The sequence below is a fragment of the Ammospiza nelsoni genome, chromosome 3 (assembly GCF_027579445.1).
Source record: "Ammospiza nelsoni isolate bAmmNel1 chromosome 3, bAmmNel1.pri, whole genome shotgun sequence".
NCBI classification, from domain to species: Eukaryota; Metazoa; Chordata; class Aves; order Passeriformes; family Passerellidae; genus Ammospiza; species Ammospiza nelsoni.
In genome coordinates this window covers 88592558-88617582 of record NC_080635.1, presented here as the reverse complement: position 1 = coordinate 88617582, position 25025 = coordinate 88592558, and the positions used below count along the sequence as shown (strand labels likewise).

The 25025-nt window shown below is 40.5% G+C and overlaps 1 protein-coding gene across 1 annotated transcript; it reads right to left on the bottom strand.

Annotated features, from left to right (window-relative positions):
- Positions 1–7061: 7061 nt before the first annotated feature.
- Positions 7062–23905, bottom strand: LOC132071477 (elongin-A-like). The gene is made up of 11 exons (XM_059469075.1): positions 23730–23905; positions 17180–17236; positions 15412–15524; positions 13659–14358; positions 12187–12286; positions 11211–11384; positions 10577–10674; positions 9657–9837; positions 9216–9339; positions 7377–7495; positions 7062–7265 (listed from the first exon to the last, which is right to left on the bottom strand). The coding sequence occupies exons 1-11, from the start codon at positions 23886–23888 to the stop codon at positions 7207–7209; spliced, it is 1884 nt and encodes a 627-aa protein (XP_059325058.1). The 5' UTR covers positions 23889–23905; the 3' UTR covers positions 7062–7206.
- Between the last annotated feature and the right edge of the window lie 1120 nt (positions 23906–25025).

Below are 25025 nucleotides of genomic sequence, written 5' to 3'. Positions count from 1 at the left end.
AAACAAGATACACTGAGTGTTGAAAGTTTTGATAACACTGAATGATTAAATAACTTCATAGTAAATCAAACCCTAAGGTTTTCTTGAGGAAACTCTTTCCTACACTTCTCTCACTAGGCAAACCAAGGAGACTCAAGCTCCCAGTAATGAAGAACATGTTGCCATACCACCATCAGAGCAAACACAGGTACAGCTTACTGCAGCTCTCCAGATGAGGAAACTTCTGGAAAAGGCATTCAATACAGACCACAGACATTTCCCTTCTAGGGACCCATACCTTGCTGAGAATGTTACATTTTAACTGCTTCTTAAGACCACTAAAACCTTTTATGATCCCAGTCAACCCTGAACCTCCCATGGGATCTGCTGTTCCACCTGGATCCCTTCTAAGTCTATGGGACCTGAAACAACTCATCCAAGGATATTTAAAGAGCTGGCTGATGTCATCACAAGATCTTTCTCAATAACTTTTGAATGGTCTTGTGAATCTGGAGAGGCCCCAGCTGGCTGGAAGCTGGCAAATGTTGTCCCAATTTTCAAAAAATGCAAGAAGAAGGATGAACTTGGAAACTACAGGAAAAGCAGGCCTGTCAGGGTATCTTCTATAACTGGCAAAATTATGCAGAGTTTATTTATTCTGAAAGTTACTGAAAAACACCTGAAGGATGACACACTCATCACCCACAGCCAGCATGGCTTCATAAAGGGGAAGTCCTACTGGTCAAACCTAATTTCCTTTTACAACAAAGTAGCCCACCTAGTTGATCAAGGGAAGGCAGTTGATGTAATCTTGGATTTCAGCAAAGCTTTTGATACTGTCTCTCACAGGATCCTTCTGGACAAAATAGCACACAGCTGAATAAACACATCATGTGATGGGTGAGCAACTGGCTCATGGGTCAGGCACAAAGGGTGACAGTGACTGGGGTGGCACAAGACTGGTGACCTGTCACTGGTGGAGTTCCAGGGCTCCATCTTGGGCCCTGTGCTCTTCTACATCTTCATAAGTGACTTGGATGCAGGACAGGAAGGGATACTGAGCAAGTTTGCAGATGACACTAAATTGAGGGGAGCTGTTGACTCCCTTGAGAACAGAGAAACACAGACAAATCAGACAGCTGGGCAATCACCATCCACATAAAGTTTAACAAGGACAAGTGATGGATCTTGCACCTTACCCCAGAAAGGAATTTGAAATGATGCCAGCTAATTAATCAGCTGGTGATCAACATCCAGGTCACAACAAAACCTTGTGGCACAGAGACCTCCTTGTTATAATGAGGTGCCCAGTATATCAATTTTGCCTTTTCAGAGCCACATAGAATACTTTTCTCCTTATCTATAGAGGGATTGCTACCTCTGGTCAGGGCCTGTGATCTTCCATCCCTCAGCTGCAGAAGCAAACTCAGGTCTCAGGCTTTCTGGAAACCTGGAGAAGCTGCTTTGTGCATAAGCCTTTGGGACTTCTTTAAAACATTTCATTCTCTCCATGCTTTTCTAAATACCTAAGCCCACAGTCCAGCTGTCAGCACACCTCAAACATGATACTAATGCTTAATACACTACTTTAGTGGTTACCTAAAATTTGAGACAGACTAATTATCTAACTTTTAGACTGAAAGGTCTAAAAGTATTAAAAAGCACATCAACAAAGTTACCTGTGGGAAAATGCATTTTGCAGAGAGCTGGCTACAGCACATCCGCGGGAGAGAAAAGCTGAGAACCCCGAGCATTGTGAAGAGCTGTAAGCAGCAAATGTGCCTTGTCTGGTGAAAGAAACTCCCGTAATTCACTGAGCTAGATAGTATAAGGAAGAGGGCTTCAATGTTTGCCCCTCAGAGAGGTCAGCAACTTGAAAAGAGGGAATATTGCTTCGCAATCTGGTCTCAGCAGTTTTTTCCCAGTCTTGCAGGTGAGACTCAGTTCTTCCAGAGGCTAGGAGTACTTTGCTCCTCTTTATCTCTGCCTGAGCAGCTAAGTTTCCTGCTTCTGAAGCAGCATCTCTTTCTGCAGCCTCAGCAATTCCATAAACACAAAGGGATAGGGCCTGGAAATGCCATAAAAAGCTTTGTCTACTGCTGGGATACCTATTTACATTTCTGTAGGAGGACAGCTAGAGAAGATTTTCCAGAGTTGTTCAGCCCTGTCCCTCAGCAAGTGCCATTTTTAGGTCTGTCACCAGGGATAAAAAGAGGGAACTTCTCTGTAAACAGAATTCACATAACATATGCTGCTGAAAGCTTCCACCAGCACTTCCCACAGCAAGCACACCATTTAGGGCTTAAGCTACAAAGATTACATTCATGACTTTGTAGTTTCACATTTAAAGCAGGAATTTTAAAGTTTTGCAATTTGAAGGGGGCAAAAATAAAACTGCAACCTCCCGCACTATTCGGACCTGAATTAGTTTTATCATCAGAAATTAGGAGAAACACTTGGATTCTAAAATTAGATTTTTATGCCTTTAAAAAATTGGCAATTTTCTGAGGTTTTGATGCTTCATTTCTGAAAAATTATGACAGTCTCATCATGTATTTTCTTCTAGAAAACCTAGTACTTCCAAGCTCCATTTCTAGTATCATTTTTGTCTAGGGCACACTGGTGAGGACATTGGGTATGGTAGGTACAGGACTGTTAGACCTCATGTTCCAGGATGTTTGATCTCCAGGCCATCACAAAGTTGGATTTGGTATGTCCATCTGTGGAAACAATCTCCTCAAGTCTTCTGGGATTAGTACATTCCTTTACACATCTGGGAATACTTGTTCTTCATCTGCTTTTTTTGTTGGTTTAGATCCAAACTGTCAACATATTATATTTATCTTTTGAAAAGCCTGCAATTCTGTCCCCATAATGTGTGTAGTCACAGAGCCCCTTTTTTGCTAACAATTAGGGTTGAAGTTTTAAAAACAACCCAAGACATGTAATCAGAGGAATTTTGTACAAAGAACTCTGTACCACGGAATGAAACATAATTCAGCTCTGTGAAAAAAGTTTAGAGCGGGAGAAGATGGGACAGCTGTGTAAGGATGCAACTCATGTGTGAAAAACAGAAAACCGAATAAAGCACATTAAAAAATGTTTACCAGAATTTGTAAGAGAGGAGGCAGATACATTGCACATCACTTCCATTAAGCAGGAAGAAGAACAACCTGTTCCCACTCTTGTGTCAAGCAGCACAACTGCAGAGTGACTCCAGCACTTTCCTGAAAGGTGTCACTGCTGAACAATGGTACCCAAAACAGAGACTGCTGAAAACCCAAGGCAAATGATCACACCAAGAAATGCTGAACCCAGCCCCTACCCTGGATCAAATATGATTGATCAGAAGAACCCAACACCATTCTTTTTCTCCTCCAACTGATTCAGCAGATCAAAAAGGAAATATTTTGGGAGCTGGAGGCAAGAATTGCTGATATGGAAATTAGTGAGAAAGAAAAAAAAGAAAAAAAACACAATACATTTGTCCTGTAAATAAACAAACCCAAGATCATTTCTGCCACTGTGGTGACCCAGGAGAGACTTGTTCCTTCACTGGCAGTAACTAGTTACAACTGCAGAAAAACAATCTTGATAAATTTTACCTGTGTTCAATGGTAGGAGTGGCTGAAAAGGGAGACAGTAGACTGTCTAACCAAGACCTTCAATCACCCACTCAAAAACTTTTCTATCTTTACAGGAAGGGCAGGGAAAGGAAATAAAGAATGAGGCAACTCTCACTGGGTGATTTGGGGTTTTGTCAAGTGGTGGTTTGTTTGATTGGTTTTTTTCCCCAACAGCAGTATATAGAGGATGGTCTTGTTATCCATCAGTGCATCAGCATTTTTCACCACACTAAACCTTGGCACAGACCTTTTGCCAAGCTTTCAGATGGCAAGTCTGAGATCTGCATTGTGCAAGGGGATTTCTTTTCCCTCTGCTGAGGTCATCTCCTATGACTACCAGAAATCCTCAGACATCCCCAGGTACCACACAGCTAATGGCATCAGGCTCAGAGCTGTAACAACCTCCCTACTCACAGGGATCCCAGCTGTGCCTTGCTTTAGCAGCAGCTCAGATACTGATCCCTGAACAGCAACAATTGACAACAGCATGCATGGGGCACTACATTGATGTCTACAAACTCTTCCAGAAGGATCATGCCAACCCTACACACCATTTTGGCCTTTCCTAGCACTAAAGCTAACATTTAAACACCTACAAGGCCCCAAGAAGAGTTTAGCTCCTGGAATTCACATGCCTTCTGAGCAGAGCCTCATAAGATCAAACATTTCACCTCAAAACTGTTTTCCTTCTGCCATAGGGACTGTTTAGATGGCAGCATCAGACATCTTCCTTTTTTAAGTGGTATAGCAGTCAGGCCAAGCTTTCTTCTTGGGCCCAACCACTAAGAGGATGGAAAATGTTCCTGAAGGCTATGAAACAAACACTGTCAGGAAGTGGAAAGTGGTTTCTATGCTTGAAAGAAAAAAGCTCAAGAGGAAAAGAAACATTACACATTTGTGGTCCTTTCCACAACAGCAGGGCATTCCTTTTGTGCCCATATTTTTCTCCCATTACTTATTTACTTTTCAAGAAATTAACATGGAAGTTGCTTATCACCTGGAAAAGCATTATGCTGCTGGGATAAAAGGCTCCAGAGATACTGCAGGAGGACTAGGAGCTGCAATGTGTTTTTAGGAAAGAGAACTCCATCGTGCACTTGTAACATTCAATCTTTCTGTGAAAATAATCCCTTTTCCAAGAAGGATCAGAGGTCTCCTCTGATGAGATGTGGCAGCCAGCCTGGGGAATAAGCAACAAAACCAACCAAACATCTTTCACCCATCCACCAGAAGGAAAGTCATCTACCTCAGACAAATATACTCCAATACCATCTGTTCTGTTAGGTATGCCAGATGCCAGGAACACATATCCAGCAATAATTCCTGTATACTAAACTAACTGTATATAGGCAGGAGACTGCAGAAGAATCTACATTAGCGTTCTGGTTTAGATTAAAAGGGTGTGTCTTTGAAGTTGGCTTTGAATTTGCCTCCACAATTGATTTACATTGTACTATCAAGCAGTGTTGCACCACACAATAAACCAGTGTTGTGGTTTTTTGTATCATGAACCACAAAAACAAGATTCCTCACAAAAATGCATTCCCAGAGCATCCTAGCATACTGCAGCCTCAGGTAGGCATTATTCCATAGGAACAGACCACAGCACAAGCAAAAGAAAAACCCTACCCTAAAGTATGTGTAGTGCCAAATAATTTATAGTAAAGAGATTTGCTTGTCTACTGTATTTTCTAAATTAGAAATTGTCAGGATGACAATCTGATCCCACAAGCACCCTCTGCACACCTCTTACCAGAGCTATATCTACAGCCTTTGAAGTGAGAGAAAATGAGAAGAGAAAATTAAAGCCACCTAATCTTGAAGTAAAATTTGTCCTCCACATAACCCTGCTACCATTGTCAAGGATAGGAAAAGTTATTGCCCATCAACAATGTAATTCTATTAGTTAAAACAACTATTTATCCTTCAGACTCCAAAGTGGATATTCCCGTCATCTATATCTGTTCTGGATGGCTAGATCTGTGTTCTCAAATGCCAGAGCCAAAACAATGACTTTGTCTTTTCTTACACAAAAGGATACCACGCTTGATAGAAACCTTCAGCTGAGTTTAGCTTCTGCCACCAACTGATCAGCAACAAAGAGCAGTATATTGGTCATTCAGCCAGATTTAAGTGTTGTAAAGAATGCTTCTGGGGTGAACTGTTCAGGTATGTATGACAGATGCTGCATTACCTCTCCTACTAGTTAATGCTTGTTTTGATTCCAGAAACAGCAAAAGCTTCCCCCAGCATTTCCAGTTCAACATGCATGTTTTCAACTTCCATTCTTTTTAGTGCCACTGTAACACATAGAAAAAAACCCACAACACAACAGCACACCTGTGTAAACAAACCCCTGTATAAACAGGGCATTTACAGAAGCTGTTATGTATGGGTGACTAAGTTAATGGCTGTAAAAGCCATTTTTAGTAGCAGTATTTTTGTAATCTACCTGCAATACCTAACATACAGGATGAGGAAATTCACACATAAGGTGTTTTGAGTAAGAGACATCAACTCAAAGGTTTCATGACAACCTTACCCTGTGCTTCATGAGGAGTTCTAAACTGCCAAATCCCATAGAAGTACAAAGGAAGTATTAAGACCTATTTGCAACAACTAAGTGCAATTGATAGAGCTCCTCGATTTCTAAGGCATGCCTTCAAGGCAAAGTCAGGCTTACAATTCAGGCAAATGAATTGGTTTAGAAAAAGAAACTACAAAGAAATCTCATTTCTTAAAAAAACCCCATTCATAGACCAACCCCAAACTGCAGCAGTCCCTAACTCTTGAAAGGACAGCCATGCACGACCAAATAGCTTCCTTACTTTAAGACAACTGGCTGTGAGGTTTTGAGCTAGGCCTCTTCATGACAGACTGAGAGTAGCAGATCAGAGTATAGTCCACGTTTTCTTTCATCTCCACACTTACATACAATCATAGAATCACAGAGTTGTTTGGGTTGGAAAAGACCTCAATGTCCAACTGTTAATCCAGCACTCTGATCCTCAAATGCCACATCAACACATCTTTTAAATATCTCTAGGAATGACAACACAGCCACTTCCCTGGGCAGCCTGTTCCAATGATGACAACCCTTTCAGTGAAATTTTTCCTAATATTCAATCTAAACGTTCACTTGTGCAATGTGAGGCCATTTTATCTTGTCCTGTAACTTGGGAGGAGAGATAAACCCATGAACTACCTCCTTTCAGGTACCCATAGAGAACAATAAGGTCTTCCCCTCAGCCTGCTTTTCTCCACACTAAACCACCCCCCTTCCCTCAGCCATTCTTACAAAAACTTGTGCCCCAGACTCTTCACCAGCTTAAGCTCATAAATACATCACCTATAAGGGTTCATATAAACTGATTTGTCATTAGTGTGTACTGACCCTATTCCAAATCAAGTAAGAATGCAGCAGTATGAAAGGACTCTGAGGTTTCAGTATTTATTGCTTATTATTCACCCACGCAATTTTTCAGAACTATTTTAACTAAAGCAAATTGAACAGTGCTTACATGGACATTACTTTCATTCACTGTAGCATAATATACATACAGTCACATCAAATAAACTTCAAATACACAGCCTCATTTTATCATTGTCCAACTCTACTCCTCAGTGCTTTCAATGTTTTCTTCATGATTGGTGCTATTTCTTCAATAACAACAAAACAAAGAGACCAGTTAGGATTACAGCTATGAGCAACTTAAAATTAGGCAGAAGGTTAAAACAAGTAAATTGATCATGTTAGGAAATGCCACTTACTTTTGGTAGGCTTCTTTCCATCTTGAATCATGACACCTGAGCTAGAACTTCTACTAGTGCCAGCATATATCAGATTTGATAATGTGTTATTTCTGTCTCTCATTTCTGGAATCCCTGTTCTTTTAAAACAAGCAAATTAAGAAAAAAGTTAGCATTTAATATCAAGCTGCTATTTGCTCTGGCTCATTTTGAAAAAAAAATCAAAACCAACAGCCTGATTGGGTACATTTAAGAGACTTTATACATTTCAAAGTCATAGGATAATTCAGGTTAGAAGGGATTACAGATGACCATCTTTTCCATTTTAATTGTTGAACAAATATTACATTTATAAGATTTCATGTCTCCTATTAGTCTTTAAAGTCAAATAATCAGCGTCTGTGACAAACCAAAATGGCCAGCAATACCACTGTGATTCATAATGCCCTGTGCTCTAGTTTGCACAAAATAAACCTTGTGTTTATTTTCCTCTTTGAACACAGCTGAACTTGTAACTGACTCATTGACAGAAAATGAGGGCAAATGTTTAAAAACAAAACTTCTGTACCTGACTAGCAAAAGGTACAGTAACTAACTAAACATCATGTTGGAATCCTCAATCAGCAAGAAAAGGACTGAGGCAGATCCATACACAGAGCTGGTGCCTCCTGCTAAAGACCATTAACCCAACACAGCATTTAAGTGTCAGCACAATGTCACCCAGCATGGCCAGCCCTGTGCTCCTCAGAGCCAGACACTGAGCATTCTGCCAGCACTCAGCACCACTGCACCCTGAGTGGGAATAGCAGCCTGCTAAGGAGCTGCATGTCTGCACACAAACCCTTAGCAGGATTGTTTGGCTCCTGCAAGACCAGCTTCTCAAGTGAGAATTTCAGCTATACAAATTCTGCAGCTTAAAAAACCAACAGGTCAAAGCAGTGAAGTTGAACTCATTGTTTAAATTATTGTGCCTAAACAAACCCTTTGGTCCTCCAGAAGGCAAACCAATGACTTTCTTAGAACTTCTTTCATGTCTGAGAAAAAAATCATGCAAGGCTTGGTCTACATCATTCAGCTACTGGTCCAGAGATTACTGGAGCACAAAGGACATATGTACTTGTATGCTACTGTACTTGAAGCACAAACTGGAAAGGCAGGTCTGTCACAATACAGAATCAACCTCCCACAGAGCAGCTGAAAGCAAAAGTAAAACTCAAAGTGCCATAAGCTACTGCCTTGGTGAAGGACTATCTTTTCGATGGAAATAGCAACAATATGGAAAGAACCTTCCAAATCTCACCAGCTGAAGGCACAGTTATGAAAATTTATCTGGTATAAAAGCTGAGTTTAAGAAAATTCTTGCATCCAGGCTGCCGTTCCTAACCCATACTTACAACCACCTTGAGCAGCAAGTTTGTTTGACTCAGCTTCTGAAATTCACAGGGGAAAAAAAAGTATTAAAGTTCCCAAGGTTCATTCTGGTCAGCTGTATCACACCAGGCAGCTGACTGGGATTTTATCAAAGCAGGAGAACACGTGAGGCTACTAGGCAGGTTAATAGACCCAAAACATCAACAATGGAATTGCCCTAGGATGCCAAGCAGCTTTAGTGCAATCTGGAGAAAAGAAACAGCGTCCACTTACACTCCAGCTGGGAGAGTGAATTCACTGGCACTTGTGAGAAATGTGCAATGACAATGCACACATGGCCAAGGAGTACACAAGACTTAAAAGGCAAGTTTGTTTCTAGCTACTAGACACTTTAAAAAGGAAAGTAAATAGAGTTACGTAGAACTTTAAATTATTTTACAAGTATAATTTTGAACTGAAAGACACAAAAGCATAGTACATAGCACTTACTTGCACTTCCCTGTGGGATGAAGCTGGATGACAGGTCCTGCTGCACCATGGATTTCATGCTGTCGGCAAATGTTCCTGGGTGGTTTTGCTGCCCCAATCACATAAGCCATTTTTACTTGCCTGCCTAATATAGAAGCAAGGAGCAGAGGATACATGACTTTTCACTTCCTTAATGTCCAAAACTCTTTGCATTGCAGCTTAGAATCCTTAGTCCAACCAGTAAGGTAAGATTTTTCTAATGCATAATATTTTCAGGATACACCAATGTATTGTATTAATGCATCTGTTTATTTTTAAGCAAATTGCATTTTAAGTGTAACAGTGTTTGTTCTTGATGATTTCTCCTGGAAGTACAGCATTAGTACTCACTGCAAAGAAATCACTAAACCAAACATATTGTCAAGGGGTTTTGTAAGTGGAAGAGCTAATCAGAGATTTTACCTTTTGGTTTCTCAGACTGAGCTGAAAGAATAGTTTTTGTAAGTATCTTCAGTTTTTCTTCTCTCTGATTAAACAGTCTCCAGTACATTTCACGCCAAGACTCATATTGCAGAAGGCTCTCATTTTTAAAGTCTCTTTGGCAGTGTTTCTTCCACAAGTGGTCAGTCTCTTTTATAAACATCTAATTTAAAGCACAGACATCTTAAATCAGAGATTTAAAAATAACATTTTCAAGAGTACCTATTCTCTGAGCCTATAGACACAACCCAAACCTTTGGTGGAAGAAGGTGCAGAGCAAATCCCACCACACGTGCTGACCCAGGTACCCACACCGTGGCAATACCATGCAGGGACACTGACTGCAGCCTGGAAATGACACAGCTTGAAGCAGCAGAGCTGGAGTCAGTGAGCACAGTTACAGGCCAGACTTGTGTCTGTAGCACAGGCTCAGGCCACTCCAGCTCTCAACTTGAGGCACACAGAGGAAAGGCTAACGTGCCCTACAAAGGACTGTGCGCTCAGAACATCAATGTCCAAGTGCATCATGGAGCTCAGGTCCTGACAGTACAGACAAATCTACCACATACATGCAATCTCACAGCAGCTACTTCCTGACTGATATGTGTTGCAGGCTTAATATTTTGTAACTTGAACACTGTTGGTTCTGACTTTCCCAGCTATTTCATTGGTAAATACTATGGTCATCTTTTTTCTTTCTTACTATCAGAAACACTCTTGTATACACACTGTCTTTCACTTAGTCATCAGTAGTAATTCTCCTGAATGTTTTAAACTTGAGAAAGGGGAACTTAATAATGACAGCTGAATTCAAATAAATTAGCGCACAAGATAGAAAACCAGTGCAGCCCATGGGGTTAGGGAACTTTGTAGTTTCCCAAATTTAACAAGGCAGAATTTACCAGATTACATTTCTCTACTCGAAACAACTGCTCTGGTGTGCAACGTGTTAGCACAGGCTCAAGAATTTCAAAGGGCACACCTCCTGCTTCTTGTAGCACTACAAAAGAGGACAGTACTTTCAGTATCTCACTTATTTTACTCAGTGGGTAACACCATTCAGCTAAAAAAAAATACAAGTTAATTTTAGCAAGCACTAACACAACATCCTATGCCAGGCTATGAAAATATTTGTAAATCAGCAGTTCCATACTGACTAGCAGTTATACTTGAGGATGGATAAAGCATCTTTGAATAGTAATTGCCCCATCTTTACTGATATACATAATTTCCTCCTCTGCCTATGCAATGAAGAATGTCTTAATCACAACAACCATGGGGGTGGAGGGGCAGAATTTTTAGTTTATCATTTATAAGACATTATAAATATATAAGTAGACTTTGATCTTTATAAATTGTAAGCTTGCAAAACAAAGCACAGTCATCAATCCATTTCTGCAAGTGCTTTTCATCCTACTCCAAGTCACCATTTGTAGGGAGGGACAATATATTTCAGTAGGCCAGTAGTTGGCATGGAGAAATAAAAATCTCATACCCTTAGAGTCACAAGTGCTACAAATCCCCTGAGGTACTCACACTCAATATTGTTGTGAAGCATGCGGACACACTGCTCATACAGTGTAAGCATCTTTGAAAGGCAGACTGCCTTGGAGCCAGAGTAAACCTGCATTTTGGAGTTCAGTCTCTGCCCTGTGAATTGAACTATCTCATTGACTTGCTGGGGTGCTTCTACAGCAGGTACTGTGAATGCTGCAAGCAAAACATCAGGCAGATTTCACCAGGCTTTAAACATTCAGCTCTGAGATAAACATAAATGACTTTTACTTACATATACAAACTATTTTCTTAATACAAAGTTACTGCATGACAGCATGGGACCCTTGCATGTATTGTAAATTGCAGAAGTCTATTCACCATCATCTTAATTCCAAGATGTACAGTGCAAGTGAGCTGCACCAACTCAAACCAGCCCTGCATTATTTATCTCCAGTCTACATGAGCTGTATTCACATCTCAATTGCTCTGTTACCCATCCACAGAACTTTACTAATCCTCCTGATTTATCTTAGAGAAGCCAGAAGCTTCAGTAGCAGCAGCAATGTTTCAAGATCCTAGTAGTAGGAAGCCACATGAGACGAGCTGCTAGGGGAACCACTGGAACTTTATGTCACCTACCTATAATGATACTAATGGTTCCTATGCCAAAGCTGGACCTAGTGCCTCATAGATTTGTTTTACCTAAGATCATTTCTGCTACAGCTTTGCCTGCTCTAAGTATAGACATGAGTAAAGATAAATGGAGACTGTAGAAGAGCCACTTGGTTTCTGCCTTCTCTAAGTCTGTTGTAACTTTCCTCAGTAAGCCATTAGAAGGAAGGCCTTGTAACTCCCTTCAGCTTCAACAGAGTTTCTACAGATGAGGAAGTGAGGCCCTTCTCTGCCACGGACTGATGAGCTAATACAGTTTATTGGAAAAGGGGATAAAACATTTCTATGCAGAGCTATAAACATCTGCACTATTTCCCATTTATCAGTCTTGTGCATTACTTACCTGTAAAGTCTGCAGCATATGGGGGAGATGATTCTGAGATGCCTGGCAGAGTTTTAGGTAGTGGAGTATTAAGAAGCTCTTGGAGGGATGCCACTTTGGTCTGTGCACAGTTAAGGAATGATTGCTTCAATATTACAAATTTGGGGTTAACCAGGCTTAAAACAAGCTACAATAAACCCCCAAACATGTATGCAAATCCCAAGACTAACTAGGATAACTAGAATTCTTGCTTTTCTACACTAACATTTATTCACAGGATTACTTTGCAGTATATCCTTTCATACCCCACTAACCAAGACTATACCACAAAAGGAACTTACTGGGACATCTGCAATCAGCACACAAAGATTAAAGAACAGAGTAGGTATGCAGAGCTAACGAGCTTTCAGATAAATCTCTACTGAGACATGCAGCAAATGAGGCAAAACTGCAAGATGAAAAAGGCATAATTCTAAAAGACAAGAAACAGCTTTACACCTAGTCCTATCAAGTCTCCTAGACCACACTCAGTAAGCCATTCAGCCTAAAACATTCACAGCTAACTCCCAAAAAAGGGACTTACAGATGCAGCAGCATGTTAAGTATGGGTCCCTACAAATGGATCAGCATCCCTACAAATGCATCAACAACTAAATTGCATCTCGGGCATCCTCCAATTGCAAGTCAGGCACTTACAGCCCAAAATTTGCATTCCCTGCACTTCATTTAAGTATCTATAGTAACTTTTCACAACTGCTTGAATATCTGAGTATATATAAGCCTCTACATTAATATTTTCCCATCTGGGACAGAACATCCCACATTCAGATTGCAGATCTTCCATAAAAAAAGCCTAAAGCTTTCACATCACAGTGAAGATATAAGTCTGAAGATAACCCTAATTTTCAGTGCACAAAAGGTCTCCATTTAAAAGGTCTAATTAAAACATTTTTTTGCATACATATTTCCGCAGAGGAGTTACTTAAGCTTTTTGCATTTCAAGACACTAGGACAGCTCAGAGTATTATATGTATGATATAGTTTTATATGCAGTAATGCATTTAAAGAATGTTCAGTTCCACTGCAAACATTAACATTCACTATTAAAGAACCATAGCATCTGACAAAAGGACTGTTCTATACAAAAAGAGCTGCAGCAGCCACTAACCAGGATGGTCAAGAAAGAAAAAGGTGGACATCTTTCCAAAGGTAACTCCCTTTGCACTTTGCAAGTCAAATGCAGATTAGTTGGTAAGGATCAAATACCATAGTAATATTGGAAACAATGCTAAAAATACAAGTAATTAAATTTAAAACTGTGTCTCTTTTCTACCCATTATTGCCATTACTGGCAATTGCAATGCAGCTGATACATCAGGGTCATGCAATCTGTTCCTTAAAAAAAACACAGATAAATTTCAGTGAAATGAAAGTCTAAAGCACTTGTTTGTCTGCCATTTATCTGCTTTTATCTCAACCCTGTAGTGATTTACCTTTTTACTTGGAGTTTCTGATTGATCACTCTCACATTTTTTTACATCTTCAACTCCCTCTTTTGCCTGAGAAAGTTTTGAAGTCTTTTGTAGTAATGAGCTGTTCTCTTTACTGCACTTTTTTGGCCGTGCACCTGTAGAACAAGCTTTTCTCTTTCTTTTGTTGGTAACCTCATCGTAAGTAAGATAAGACTCAAAAGACATAGTAGGGGGTTCAAATTCCTCATCACCAGATGATTTGGCTTGGTCTTTCATGACAAGATTTTGTTTTGGTTTCTTCACACGTTTAGGATTTCCCTGTTTGGAAGCATCCTTACTAGGATTTTCTTTCAGGCACAATAAGCCTTCATTGGCTGCAGAGGAATGCTGCTTTTTTGAAATTTTCTTTGTCTCTGTGGAGGTGCTCCCTTTGAACTCACTTTCTTTAGCCTGAGAATTGGTACCCTGGGAAGCATGCTTAGAACCACTGCTGCTACATACTTTATTATCACATTCTTTTGGAGACTCAGAATTTGTACTTTGATGGGTCTTTTCATTACAAATATGCTCCTTATTCAGCTTTGTACTAATGGGAGCACTGCTGGAACTTGTAAAGGCTGGGAGAGATGTTCCAGGCTTCTCTGAAGGCTTAATCTCCTGGGAAACAGAAGATTTCATCTCATGTTTTTCTTTTCCATTATTTTTTCTTCCCCTGTGATCACTGCAACAATAAAAAAATTACATCCCATTCTGTAGTTGATGCTAAATTCTTAAACATCTGGTTTTCCGATATTAGTAAAACTAAAAGCATAAAAATCACACCATGTGTCATAGTTTCCCAAAACCCAGAACTTAGTTCTGCACTGTGTTCTTACTCTTCCTTTATCAGTACAGAATCACAGAGCTCCTGGGTCCAGCACTGCTAAATATTGAAACAATAATTGATAGCAAAACAAGTGGGGAGTAGGACATAAACCTGGCAGTACTATCTGCTTTTAACATGCTGGATACCACTTTTCACAAAGCTTCCCTGCGTGCTTTATAACAAAGACATGGTGCTTGAAATAACTAGGAGTCAGAAAAATTTACATGTTCTGTAGGTGAAACAGATTAACAGGTCAGCCTTTATGATTTGCTTATCACAGGTTCTAGTATTTTACTTCACTGTCATTTGAACATTTTCAGATTTAAAACGCACTTTTTAGTCAAACTATTCCCTTGGCTTTCTCAGCTCAACTGTTTGGAACTGTTGGAACTCCATGAAACACCTAAAGCAGAGCAGGCCTGGCCATGGCAGTGGTGGTGGCTGTTTCAGTCTCAGAAGAAACTGCATCGCTTCACTGTGCCTCCTCCAGTGTTGGAAGGCCCTCTCAGTCCACAAGAACATTACAAGTAAAACCTCTATACAACCACATCACTGGAGAGCTGCCTTATTTAACCACCACCTGTGGGAAGAAAGAGCAAGTTTCCCAACTTCCTCAAGTGCAGAGCAGTGCCCATCAGGTTTAGTCCTGTTAGCACCAGCTGGGACCTAAGAACTTGTGCCAGTCACAAAAACCAGCTGAAGTCAGAGTACCAACTGGCTAGTTGACCAATAATGGTTTGATTGTTTTCCTCATATTTTACAGCTGCATTCTCTCAAGTCACATTCCAATTCAACCACCACCACATTCAACATACCTGTGTCATTCCAAACACCTTCCTAAGTTTCTAATCTGTATTTTCAAATTACACTACAATATAATTAAATTCAAAGAAAAAAGTTTACACCTACCTTTTACTTTCTGGAGAAATAAGCTTTTCCCACTGTTTTAACAGACTTTTAGCTACATTCCCAGCAGTGGCATGTTCCCTAAAACTTTTAACTGTTTTGTCCATGCCAGTTTCCTGTTGAAGATAGTGCAAGAAAGATGGGCAGAATAAATCACACTCTCCTCCCAAATAAAATCTCCTCTACAACTGCTACAAACAGTATTAGCCTCATATTCAGAGCAGTCCTATGGCAGCTGAAGAATAAATGCCCTCTTTATACAGCAAACAAATTAAGGAAGTAGTTATTTATAACTAAATATGGGGAACAAAATGAAGGTTTAATTCATAAAACTGAGATAAGTAATTTTCCTCCATTAAAGGTACATATTTCAGGAATTTCACTTCTCTCAAATGCTTAAGCCTAGAACATGCATCAATTCAAATTTCCTTTAGGCTTATGAAGTACACTTGAGCATATTAGAAAGCATATATGTTGGGCATGGTGTAATATAAAATACATCTCAACAAGCAGTACAGGGTTGAGGGGTCAGAGCAGCAGAGTTCTTTTCACAGTACCATTGTGTCTTCAAGTCTCATTGTAGTGTGTTTCTTTAAGCAAAAATATCTTGCAGACTTCGAGCATTTGTAGAATCACAGGTGATTTTAATAATGTATTATCAGTAAATATCTGATTCACAAGGCCTCACTTTTAAGATGAGGCAAAATATGGAATTGAGTAGGTTCACTGCAACCTGTGAATGCTCTTGCTAACAGCTATACTCCTGCCAAGTCTGAGCTATACATGTTACTCCCACATAATCAGCTCCTCCTCCAGAAAGGGCTTCCTTAAATTCACTTCAAGTATATTTAGCTTGTATATAATTTGAGCAACCTGATTTGGTAAGTTTGTCATTGCAAACAGATGGAAGAAATCTGGTGGGACTACTTCATAAAGCTATTTATGTTCTTCAAATGCATTAAAATATGTGGAGCCCTCTGCTGTAAGACATCACTTTCCTCTATTTGACTTCCATCAAAGTCTGTCTCATTATAAAGCATGCAAAAATTCTGGGAACATGAATCATCTGCAGAAACCCTTTGTCATTTTAAAGCACTAATTGCAATGTGACATTATGTATTTTTATTGGAAAACAAAATAAATATTGCTTCATTTCAGTAGAAGTCTGCCTGTGCCTAGGCAGACAAATGCCTTTACCTGAATAGACCATGCAAATATCTTGGCAACTATATTTTTCCTCTTGCTCTTCAAAGAATTCAACTCTCACAAAACCAACATTTTTCTTCTTTTCAAAACACAGACACATTGCTTATAATAGCTAGAAGCTTCACCGACCAGTGTGAGAATATCTAATATAGAATTTGACAGGATGCAGCTTGGATGAGGATAGAATCATTACTGGGGATTCCTCCTCTTTAAATGCAAGAAACTACCTTTGAGCTGCTAATGAAAGATGGGAGAGTTAGACAACTGGCTTAAAGAATGGTTCACCTGTATTTGCTTTAAGCATTGATTAAAGGCAGTTTTACACTGAAAAGAAGCCATCCTGATTAGCAAAGTGTCCTCTATGTGCTCAGTTCTATCACTGTTGACATAATACTGCATTCATCAAACTGGATGACCAGCTTCTGGGAAATTAATCTAACCAAACAGGATATAAATTTAAAATTGTAAAATGAAACATGTTCACCACTTCTACAAATGCACACTCTTGGCATTTACATAGTAATTCACTATAGAAGAGTGTAATGTATTATTACTGATCACTTACCAGTAAAATATCCAGTGATAAATCCAAACCTTGTAATACCTTAAGTGTTTTTATAATCTGGAAGGAAACATCAGATTTATTGTTTTAAACAAATACTTGGAAATCTTATTCTGTTCTTCTCATCCTCATTCACATATTTAATCCAAAAATACACAACAGTGTTAGAAGGAACATCCAGTAACTCTTGGAAAACATGAGCACTCCTTTACTGCACATCAAGCAGTGTTTGCAGTCAGTGCTGTGAACCAGTACAGTCCTGCCAACCCCTCAATTTCAGTAACAACAGAAAATCCAGTAAGTAGTTTGAAATTACTGCCACAGAGATTACAGTAAATATCAGTAGCACAGTAGTAGAGGCTACATATATATGCCTACTCATGCTGTGGCAGTGGCCCTCGTTTGCCACAGAGCCAGTACAAACGCTGCATTGTGCAAAGCCACCAAGCAAAAACCAGCAAGCCTCTCAGTCAGCAGCACTACTCCATCAATCCAGGCCAAGAAAGGACCACAGAGCTGGTGCAAGCCCAGACTGCACAAAATAAGGTTTTGAAAATATAACCGCAATTTGAATTTTAACAAAACAAGCTCGAGCTAGAACAACTGTTTTCTTTTCCACTGTCAAAGCTTACACCTGTTAGCAAACTCAACACTTCCATAAAAGCAGGAAAGTTTTTTTCACATTCAAAATGCTCATCTTTCTATGAGAAGTGTTTTAATAACAAATAAGTCACATTTATGAGCCGAGTATAAATTTTGACAGCAGTATAACCCAATTTATTTGGCAATGGGTAGCATACAGCACCCCAGAGTCTTGCAGCTAACCATACACAGCAAATTTGTCTTATCTTTCTGTGATTGTTTAAGAATGGCATTCCCCAATTTAGTGTGGCCACTAAAACACTGCAAACCACACACATGAAGCTATGCTACAGAGATGACAGAATTAATGCACAACTGAAATAGCAGCATTTCAGAGGGCTTTCACAAAGCCTGAAATACTAGTCAAGTGTTTCAGATCATTGACACTTCTCAGAGTAACAGCAGGAACACAAAACACACTACCCAGAAATCTTCTGGCAACAAAAGCAGCTATATTAATTTAAATAACTGATGAACTGTCATTTATTATATTAGATACTGTTTCTGAAGAGGCATTGCAGGAGGTGGAAGAGGTACTAAAAATGAATAGCAAGCTCAAAGAAACAATTTACAAGTTGCACTCCAGAGATATATTGCTCTACTGTTGCTGCAAGTCTCATTGCTCCTACAATGCATTTGAGTAGTGGAATCCCACACTTGACACTGATCTTCATTGTGTTCAGTGGGACCTAACTACATGCCTGGCATGCAGCTCTTCTGTAAATCTTCCACCCTGAAACAGTGCTTCTGGGTCTAAACAAGCACAGCAGAAATGCTTCACAGCCTGGGAAATTGCGAGACAAGGTAAAACATACAGCTAGGACCAGAGGCAACAAATAAAATCTCTCCCAAAAAGTTCAGCTAGCTACAAAATGGCAGGACACCTAAAAATAAATTAAATAAAATAATTAATTTTAAAAAAAGCTTCCTCACCAAGATTTCAGAACCAGCACAAAAGCCATACGAAGTTCTGCTTATATATTGCCTTAAATAAGGCAATCCCCAAGAAAAATTGTAATTGCTCACAATGTTGACATAGTTTTTAATGCTTGAGATGATCAGTGTCAAGTTAGTTCACTTTTATTTAATTAAAAAAATTATATCCTCATTGATAAAATCTATTTTGCAATGAAAAAGGAAGTAGCCCACTGCTGACATGTTATATTGGGATATTTAACATGTCTAGAAAATCAAGCAATGCAAACCACTGGGAATAAATCCCATTTACTTTGCCAGAGACAAACCTATTTGTGGAGGAATACTAAGGGATGTTTTCATCAAAATACAGAGAATTAGGGTTTCAAATAGTTTCTCTTGATGGATTTTGGATTAAGTTAACTCATAAAGCCAAGTTTATTTCAGAAGAAAAAATTCAGGAAGCAGGCAATTACTATTCATACAACTTCAAACCAACAGGCTAAATTACAAAAGTACCTAGATGACAAGCATGTTCAAAAGCAGTCAACACATTTTAATGAAAAACAAAACTTTCAAAGTCTTCTAAACTACAGACCACATCGCTCATTTTGGTTATTTGAAATGTGTATCACATTTGGAAAACTAAGACAAAAAACACTGTTTCATTTTGAAAAATAGAAAAAATGGACCAGACACACTGATAAGGTTTTTAGAAGTGATACCAACCACTCAGGCTGCAGGGCAATCAGCAGCTCTGCACGTGCAGGACTAGTACAAGACTCTGTTCTGTACCTGGACAAAGTAAATGGCTGCATCCAGCCTGCCAGTAGAAATCACACATCCCCAAGTTCTTGGGATGTAGAACCAAACTTACTTACAGAAACGATCAGAAAATAAGCAAATGTAATTTGTGGCAAGCATCTGTAGCAGCAGAGAAACTTTGTGTTTATCCTATTTGCTAGAGATCTGTGATTTCTCTACCAAAGACAAAGCACAAATACAAAGCTCCAGTACTATATATTGGGCTTTGGGCAAAGGTATACTGTGATCCACAAGATACAGAAAAGTCTGTCACCAAAACCAGAGCTTGCTAGAAACACCAACTTTGTTGTCCTAATACCTATATATAGTATGCCATTATAATTATTGCATAAAATAAGGCAAAATGATGAAGTCTGTTCTGAGCAGGCCTTCAAAAACAAAATAAAGACTGACTATCAAGGGATCTGTCTCTAACAATTTCTTTCACCACAACATTTGTGGCCTATTTGGCCCTCATCTCACTGGACTGGCTCTAGCAATTTCTTCAGGGAAGAGCTTCCATATACACACATACATATGTAAACCTCCACTGGTTTTCAGACTGTTTTACCTCACATATCACTATCAGCTATATCCTCGTGGAAAAACTATCTACTTTAAAAGAGATTGTAAACTTCATAGAAAAATTTTGAAGAAAATTTATCTTCATATACAATTCCTAAACTAGTCTACATAATTCCTAAATACTGATTTATAAAGAACAATCAAAACCCTATAGGACAGGTTTTTTTCCCATAAAATACATTCCAAGAAAAACCAAGACCTAGGTCTTCATGCAATATAAACAGGCAGAACCTCGTGGACAAACTGAGAGCTGGCATCCACATCGTGGTGTGAGACAAAAGCAAAGATGACAGGAGGAACAAAAGCAAGCAAAGATGCAGGGAAGAAGGGAAAGCAGGCTGGAATTTGGAAAGCAGAGATCAATGGTAATAAGCAATGGCAAAGAAGCATGTAAGCAAACAAAATTTTCCAGAGCCAAAACTGAAAGCAGAGTGGTAACAACAGCTGCCAGGTGCACTGGGTTTGGTCTTTCCCACTACACCAGTGTTGCTCCACCATCCTTCCTCCAAGTGCTGTAGTCTCCTCTTATTTTCCTCTCTGAGACTGGAACCTCAGGAAGGATGGCACCCACTAACAGGTTCCCAGACCATCTGTCCTGACTGATTACATTTCTCTATTGTAACTCCTGTTTTCTCTCTCTTCACTCAATAGCTGCATTTCCCTTTCACAGAGATCCATATGATTCTTTAGCTTATTCTCTTCTATAACAAAGCCTGTGAAATTCCATCATGTCACTAACTTCTGGCTGAGCTAGACAACTCATCTGAAAGACTACCTGGACTTTGAGGAAAACACCTTAGAAAAACCCAACTCTGTCCCAAGCAGATAATCCCTATGCCCTCAGCTAACCAAAAAAAATCCTGAACAAATACCCTCTCAAGGCAAGCACAGCTGTTCACCTAAAACAATTTCTTAGTTTTGTGTTTAGCTACTAAATCTAACGATCTGTTAATTAACTAAAGAAGCTTTCTTCCAATCATCTTACACAATGCAGAAATAAATGTAAATACTAATCACACACTTTACCTTGGCTCTTTAGTTTCATTAAGTTATGCTAGCCAGAGCTACAGCCATTCTCTGGCTATCTTATAATCTTTCCAGCTAGGCCAGTGATGTTTTTAAAAACAGTCCTCAGAACAGGACATAATATTCCTGTAATTGTCCCTCTAATGCTATATAGCAATAATAACATAACCCTGCTAAGCTACCCAAAGATAGCATTTACCCCATAAGCCACTGCACTCTGCTGCAATTTCATGCTCAACTGGTAATACATCAGAGCTCCAAATCATTTTCTGAGTCAATGCTTTCCAAAATACAGTCTCCTATGCTGAATGACCTACATTCATAGCTCCTAGCTGTGACTTTCCACTGAGCCATGGTAAAACATGTGTTGCTCAAATGAATGTAGCCTACCACATGATCAAATTTGGTTTCTAGAAGGGATTCACTTCATTTCATACAAATGACTTCAGTATGGGTAGCATTTCCCTACAATGTTTGTTGTCTTCTAAATTAAGTAAGTTTCAGCAGCATCACGTCACAAAGAGATGCATAATCACTCTCCTACCCCCCAAAAACCACCACAAACCCACAACCCAGCACTGTCTCCTTATGAGGTCTGGCACTTATTTTTGGCGAGCACAGCTGAAATCAGTTTCATGTGTTTTATCAGGTCCATGCCACTGCTGCTCTAATCAGCACCATACAGAAGCAAGTCAGATGCCTTGAAGTTTGCCTACACTAATTCACAACAATTAGTGTCAGCCAAATACAATTTGAGATAGATTTGGCAGAATGTATCTACATAACATCTCATGGAGCGGTAAGGATCACGGCACTACCCTTCAATTCTACATCAGGGACAATCTTAAGCTCATGCATCGTTCCTGTATGATCAATGCCAATGAAGACCATCTCACTGACCTTTAATGCTAGCACAGTACTTTTTTCTCCATACTTTCCCTAGAACCATAAGCATCATTCAATAACTGGTTTTTCCTTTGTCAATTCTCTCAAAACTCAGTGGGTACCTATCAAACCTCACACATCAGGAAGCTTTTGAAATAGGCAATTGATGTTCTTTGTGGTTATCAAAAACTTTTAAGCAATATTAAAAAATCCAAAGCTAAATATTCTCAGTATGGAACAGAAGTATTTGACAACAACAACACTAGCCTACATACACATCTGTGATATTGATTTGCAATTCTTTTCACAAATTTCTAGAACTCAGCTTTTTGCCTTTAAAGATACTAACCACATGATTTCTCTTGCTAGATTCAACTTCTGTTAGGAGCACCTTTCATGACTGCCAATTTACAGCTATCAGTTTCTCACTTTCCCTGCCACTCCTCAGGCTGTTACCCATAAATACTTCTATTTCACTAGACAGTTTTACCAGGGACAGAAGTGCTGCAGCACCACCATTAGCTCCATTTTATGCAGCGCCTGTGAAGCTATGCCATATAAAAACATTGTATCTTCTCCCTCAATGAATCTAAATTAGCCAGAATTGGTCTGATTTTTCACATTAGTAGAATGCTTTGAAACTTACTGGTTTGAGGTTACTTAAGAACTTATTACTTCTAGAATTGTTTTCTTTTCCTTTGCTACCTCTTGTTCAAATAGCGTACCAACACTAATCCCGAGTACAAATTCAGACACTGTAATAGCTGATCGTTTCTGTAGCATAGGAAGAAATCTTAGGCTCATTGAACTGCATATTAAAACTTCTAAGAAGCACCTACACAGATATTTGCATTTTAGACAGATATTGTCTACATCACAATTCAAGAAGATAAGCCATTATTGGCTATGAAAACCAGTATTTCTTCTATCTGTATACACACATACTTGGAAAACACGCTGTAGACATGATTAATAGCTAAGATTCTCATCAACTACAAAATACAATGCCATTTTTACCGCTGCCCTCTGCCTCCAACCACAAACTTCTATCAAGTTTTAATGCCTTTGAAGCCCATAAAGATAAAAGCATCCTGTATTTTCAAAGCGAATGTGACCCTCCAAAAATTGAATTAAAAAAAAAAAAAAAAAAAAGCAGAAACCACATCACTGTTTCGAATACACCATCCTCAGTCAAATATAATTTATTATTTCACAAAACGTTGAGGCCAATTTGGCACACGCTACTGTGCTCCCATTTCCTCGGGAGTGCCGGCTGCTGCTCAGAGAGAGCGGGGCGTGCCTTGGTGTCCCCTCTGCCCCACAGCCCGGGGGTGTCCTCCCTTCCCCACAGCACGGGAGCGTCTCCTGTGCGCCTTGGTCCCCTGTGCCCCACAGCCGGGGGGTGTCCCCCTCTGCCCCTCCAAAACCCGATGCAGCCTCTGCACCGGCTCTGATCGCGCTCCCCACTCATCTCTGCCTGCCTCAGGTGTCCCTTAGCTACTCCTCACAGCTACTGAGCACCCCGACACCCTACAGGGCTGGTTTCAGAACAGCTTAGTCCTCCTTGGACCAGCAAGAACAACAAAGCAGGGCGTGACAGGCCCCGCTCCTCTTTGTGCGCCGCTAAAACCAAGCAGAAGCACCTATTTCTCACAACAGCCCAGCAGCTGCCACGCTCGGCCACCAGACCGGGTACCTCTGCGGGCTGCTGTGCACGGCGCAGCCGCTCCTGCAGCCCCAGCAGCCTCCGCACAGCGCTCCGCCCTTTCTCCGCCATGGCAGCACCGCCACTCCGCCCCTTCTCCGCCACGGCACCGCCGCCGGCACCGCCGCCGCTCCGCCCTTTCTCCGCCATGGCACCGCCACTCCGCCGCTTCCCCGCCTTGGCACCGCCGCGGGGGCTCCTCTGTTGCCGCCCGGCGTTCTTGTAGACGCGCCCACTCCGCCATTGGCCGTTCATCCCGGCCGGGCTGCTTGTTGGCTGCCCAGCTACCAGCAACAACAGCGCGGACTGTGTGCTTTCCTCTGCCCCGCTGGGCTCCATTTGCTCGCACAGTGCGGTACTGAGCAGGCACAGCGTAGCTGGGGCGAGCCCCTGCAGAGGGGTCAGGGAGCGGCCTGCCCAGGGAACGCCTCGGCGCGGGCCCTGTGCTGCGTGCGGCAGGTGGGACACGGACAGTGTCACTTGCTGGTACCTGCCCTGTTACCTGCAGCAACCCCGAGGCATCCCTGGTGACTGTGGCAGCGAGGCTGCCCTGTGGAACGGTGCTGTGTGTTGGGGTGGCGAGGCCGAGCCGTGAAGCCCGCAGGCAGTCCGCTGCACTCCTGACTCGGACTGAAGGGGACACCCTTTTCTTTAGGTCCTGCTTTTTTTTTTGCCTTTTTTTTTTTTTTTAGGGCCTGAGCCCTTCTGGGCTCCGCAACTTCCAGCAAGGCTCTCCCATGGACTACCTAAAAAGCTTGTGACAAGGAATCAGTCTTTGCGCTGTGTGAACTGCGCATCTGAAGTGAGATCTCTGCCGTGGAGCTTGCTGAGGTTGAGCATTTGCTTGTGAGACTCCCAAGATGAATGAGTCCTTCCTAAAAATGTGTGTTTGCAGAATTCCCTGTGAAGTTACTATAGATGTAATCAGACCAGGTGCACAGACCCCCTTTCACCTTTAAAGTGGTGTTGAGGGAAATGTTAAAAAAAATTGCATCCAGTCTTAACTACAACAGAATTTTAAGTAGGCAAAAGTTGATATTTGCACGTTAGGATTGCTGCTCTTGCAAAATAGATCTTATTACAGCTTGGCACACTTTATAGCAAATTCATCGCTAGAGAAACCAAAATAGCTGATAGGGCAATACAGTAGGTAGAGCACTCTGGTTGGAAATGGAAAAAATAAATCCACGTCCCTGATGCAGACTGTCTCTCCAGTTACCATACTCATGTTTTTATTTTACAGAAATAATTAACTCATTTTCACAGAATGTAGAGACTTCATCAACC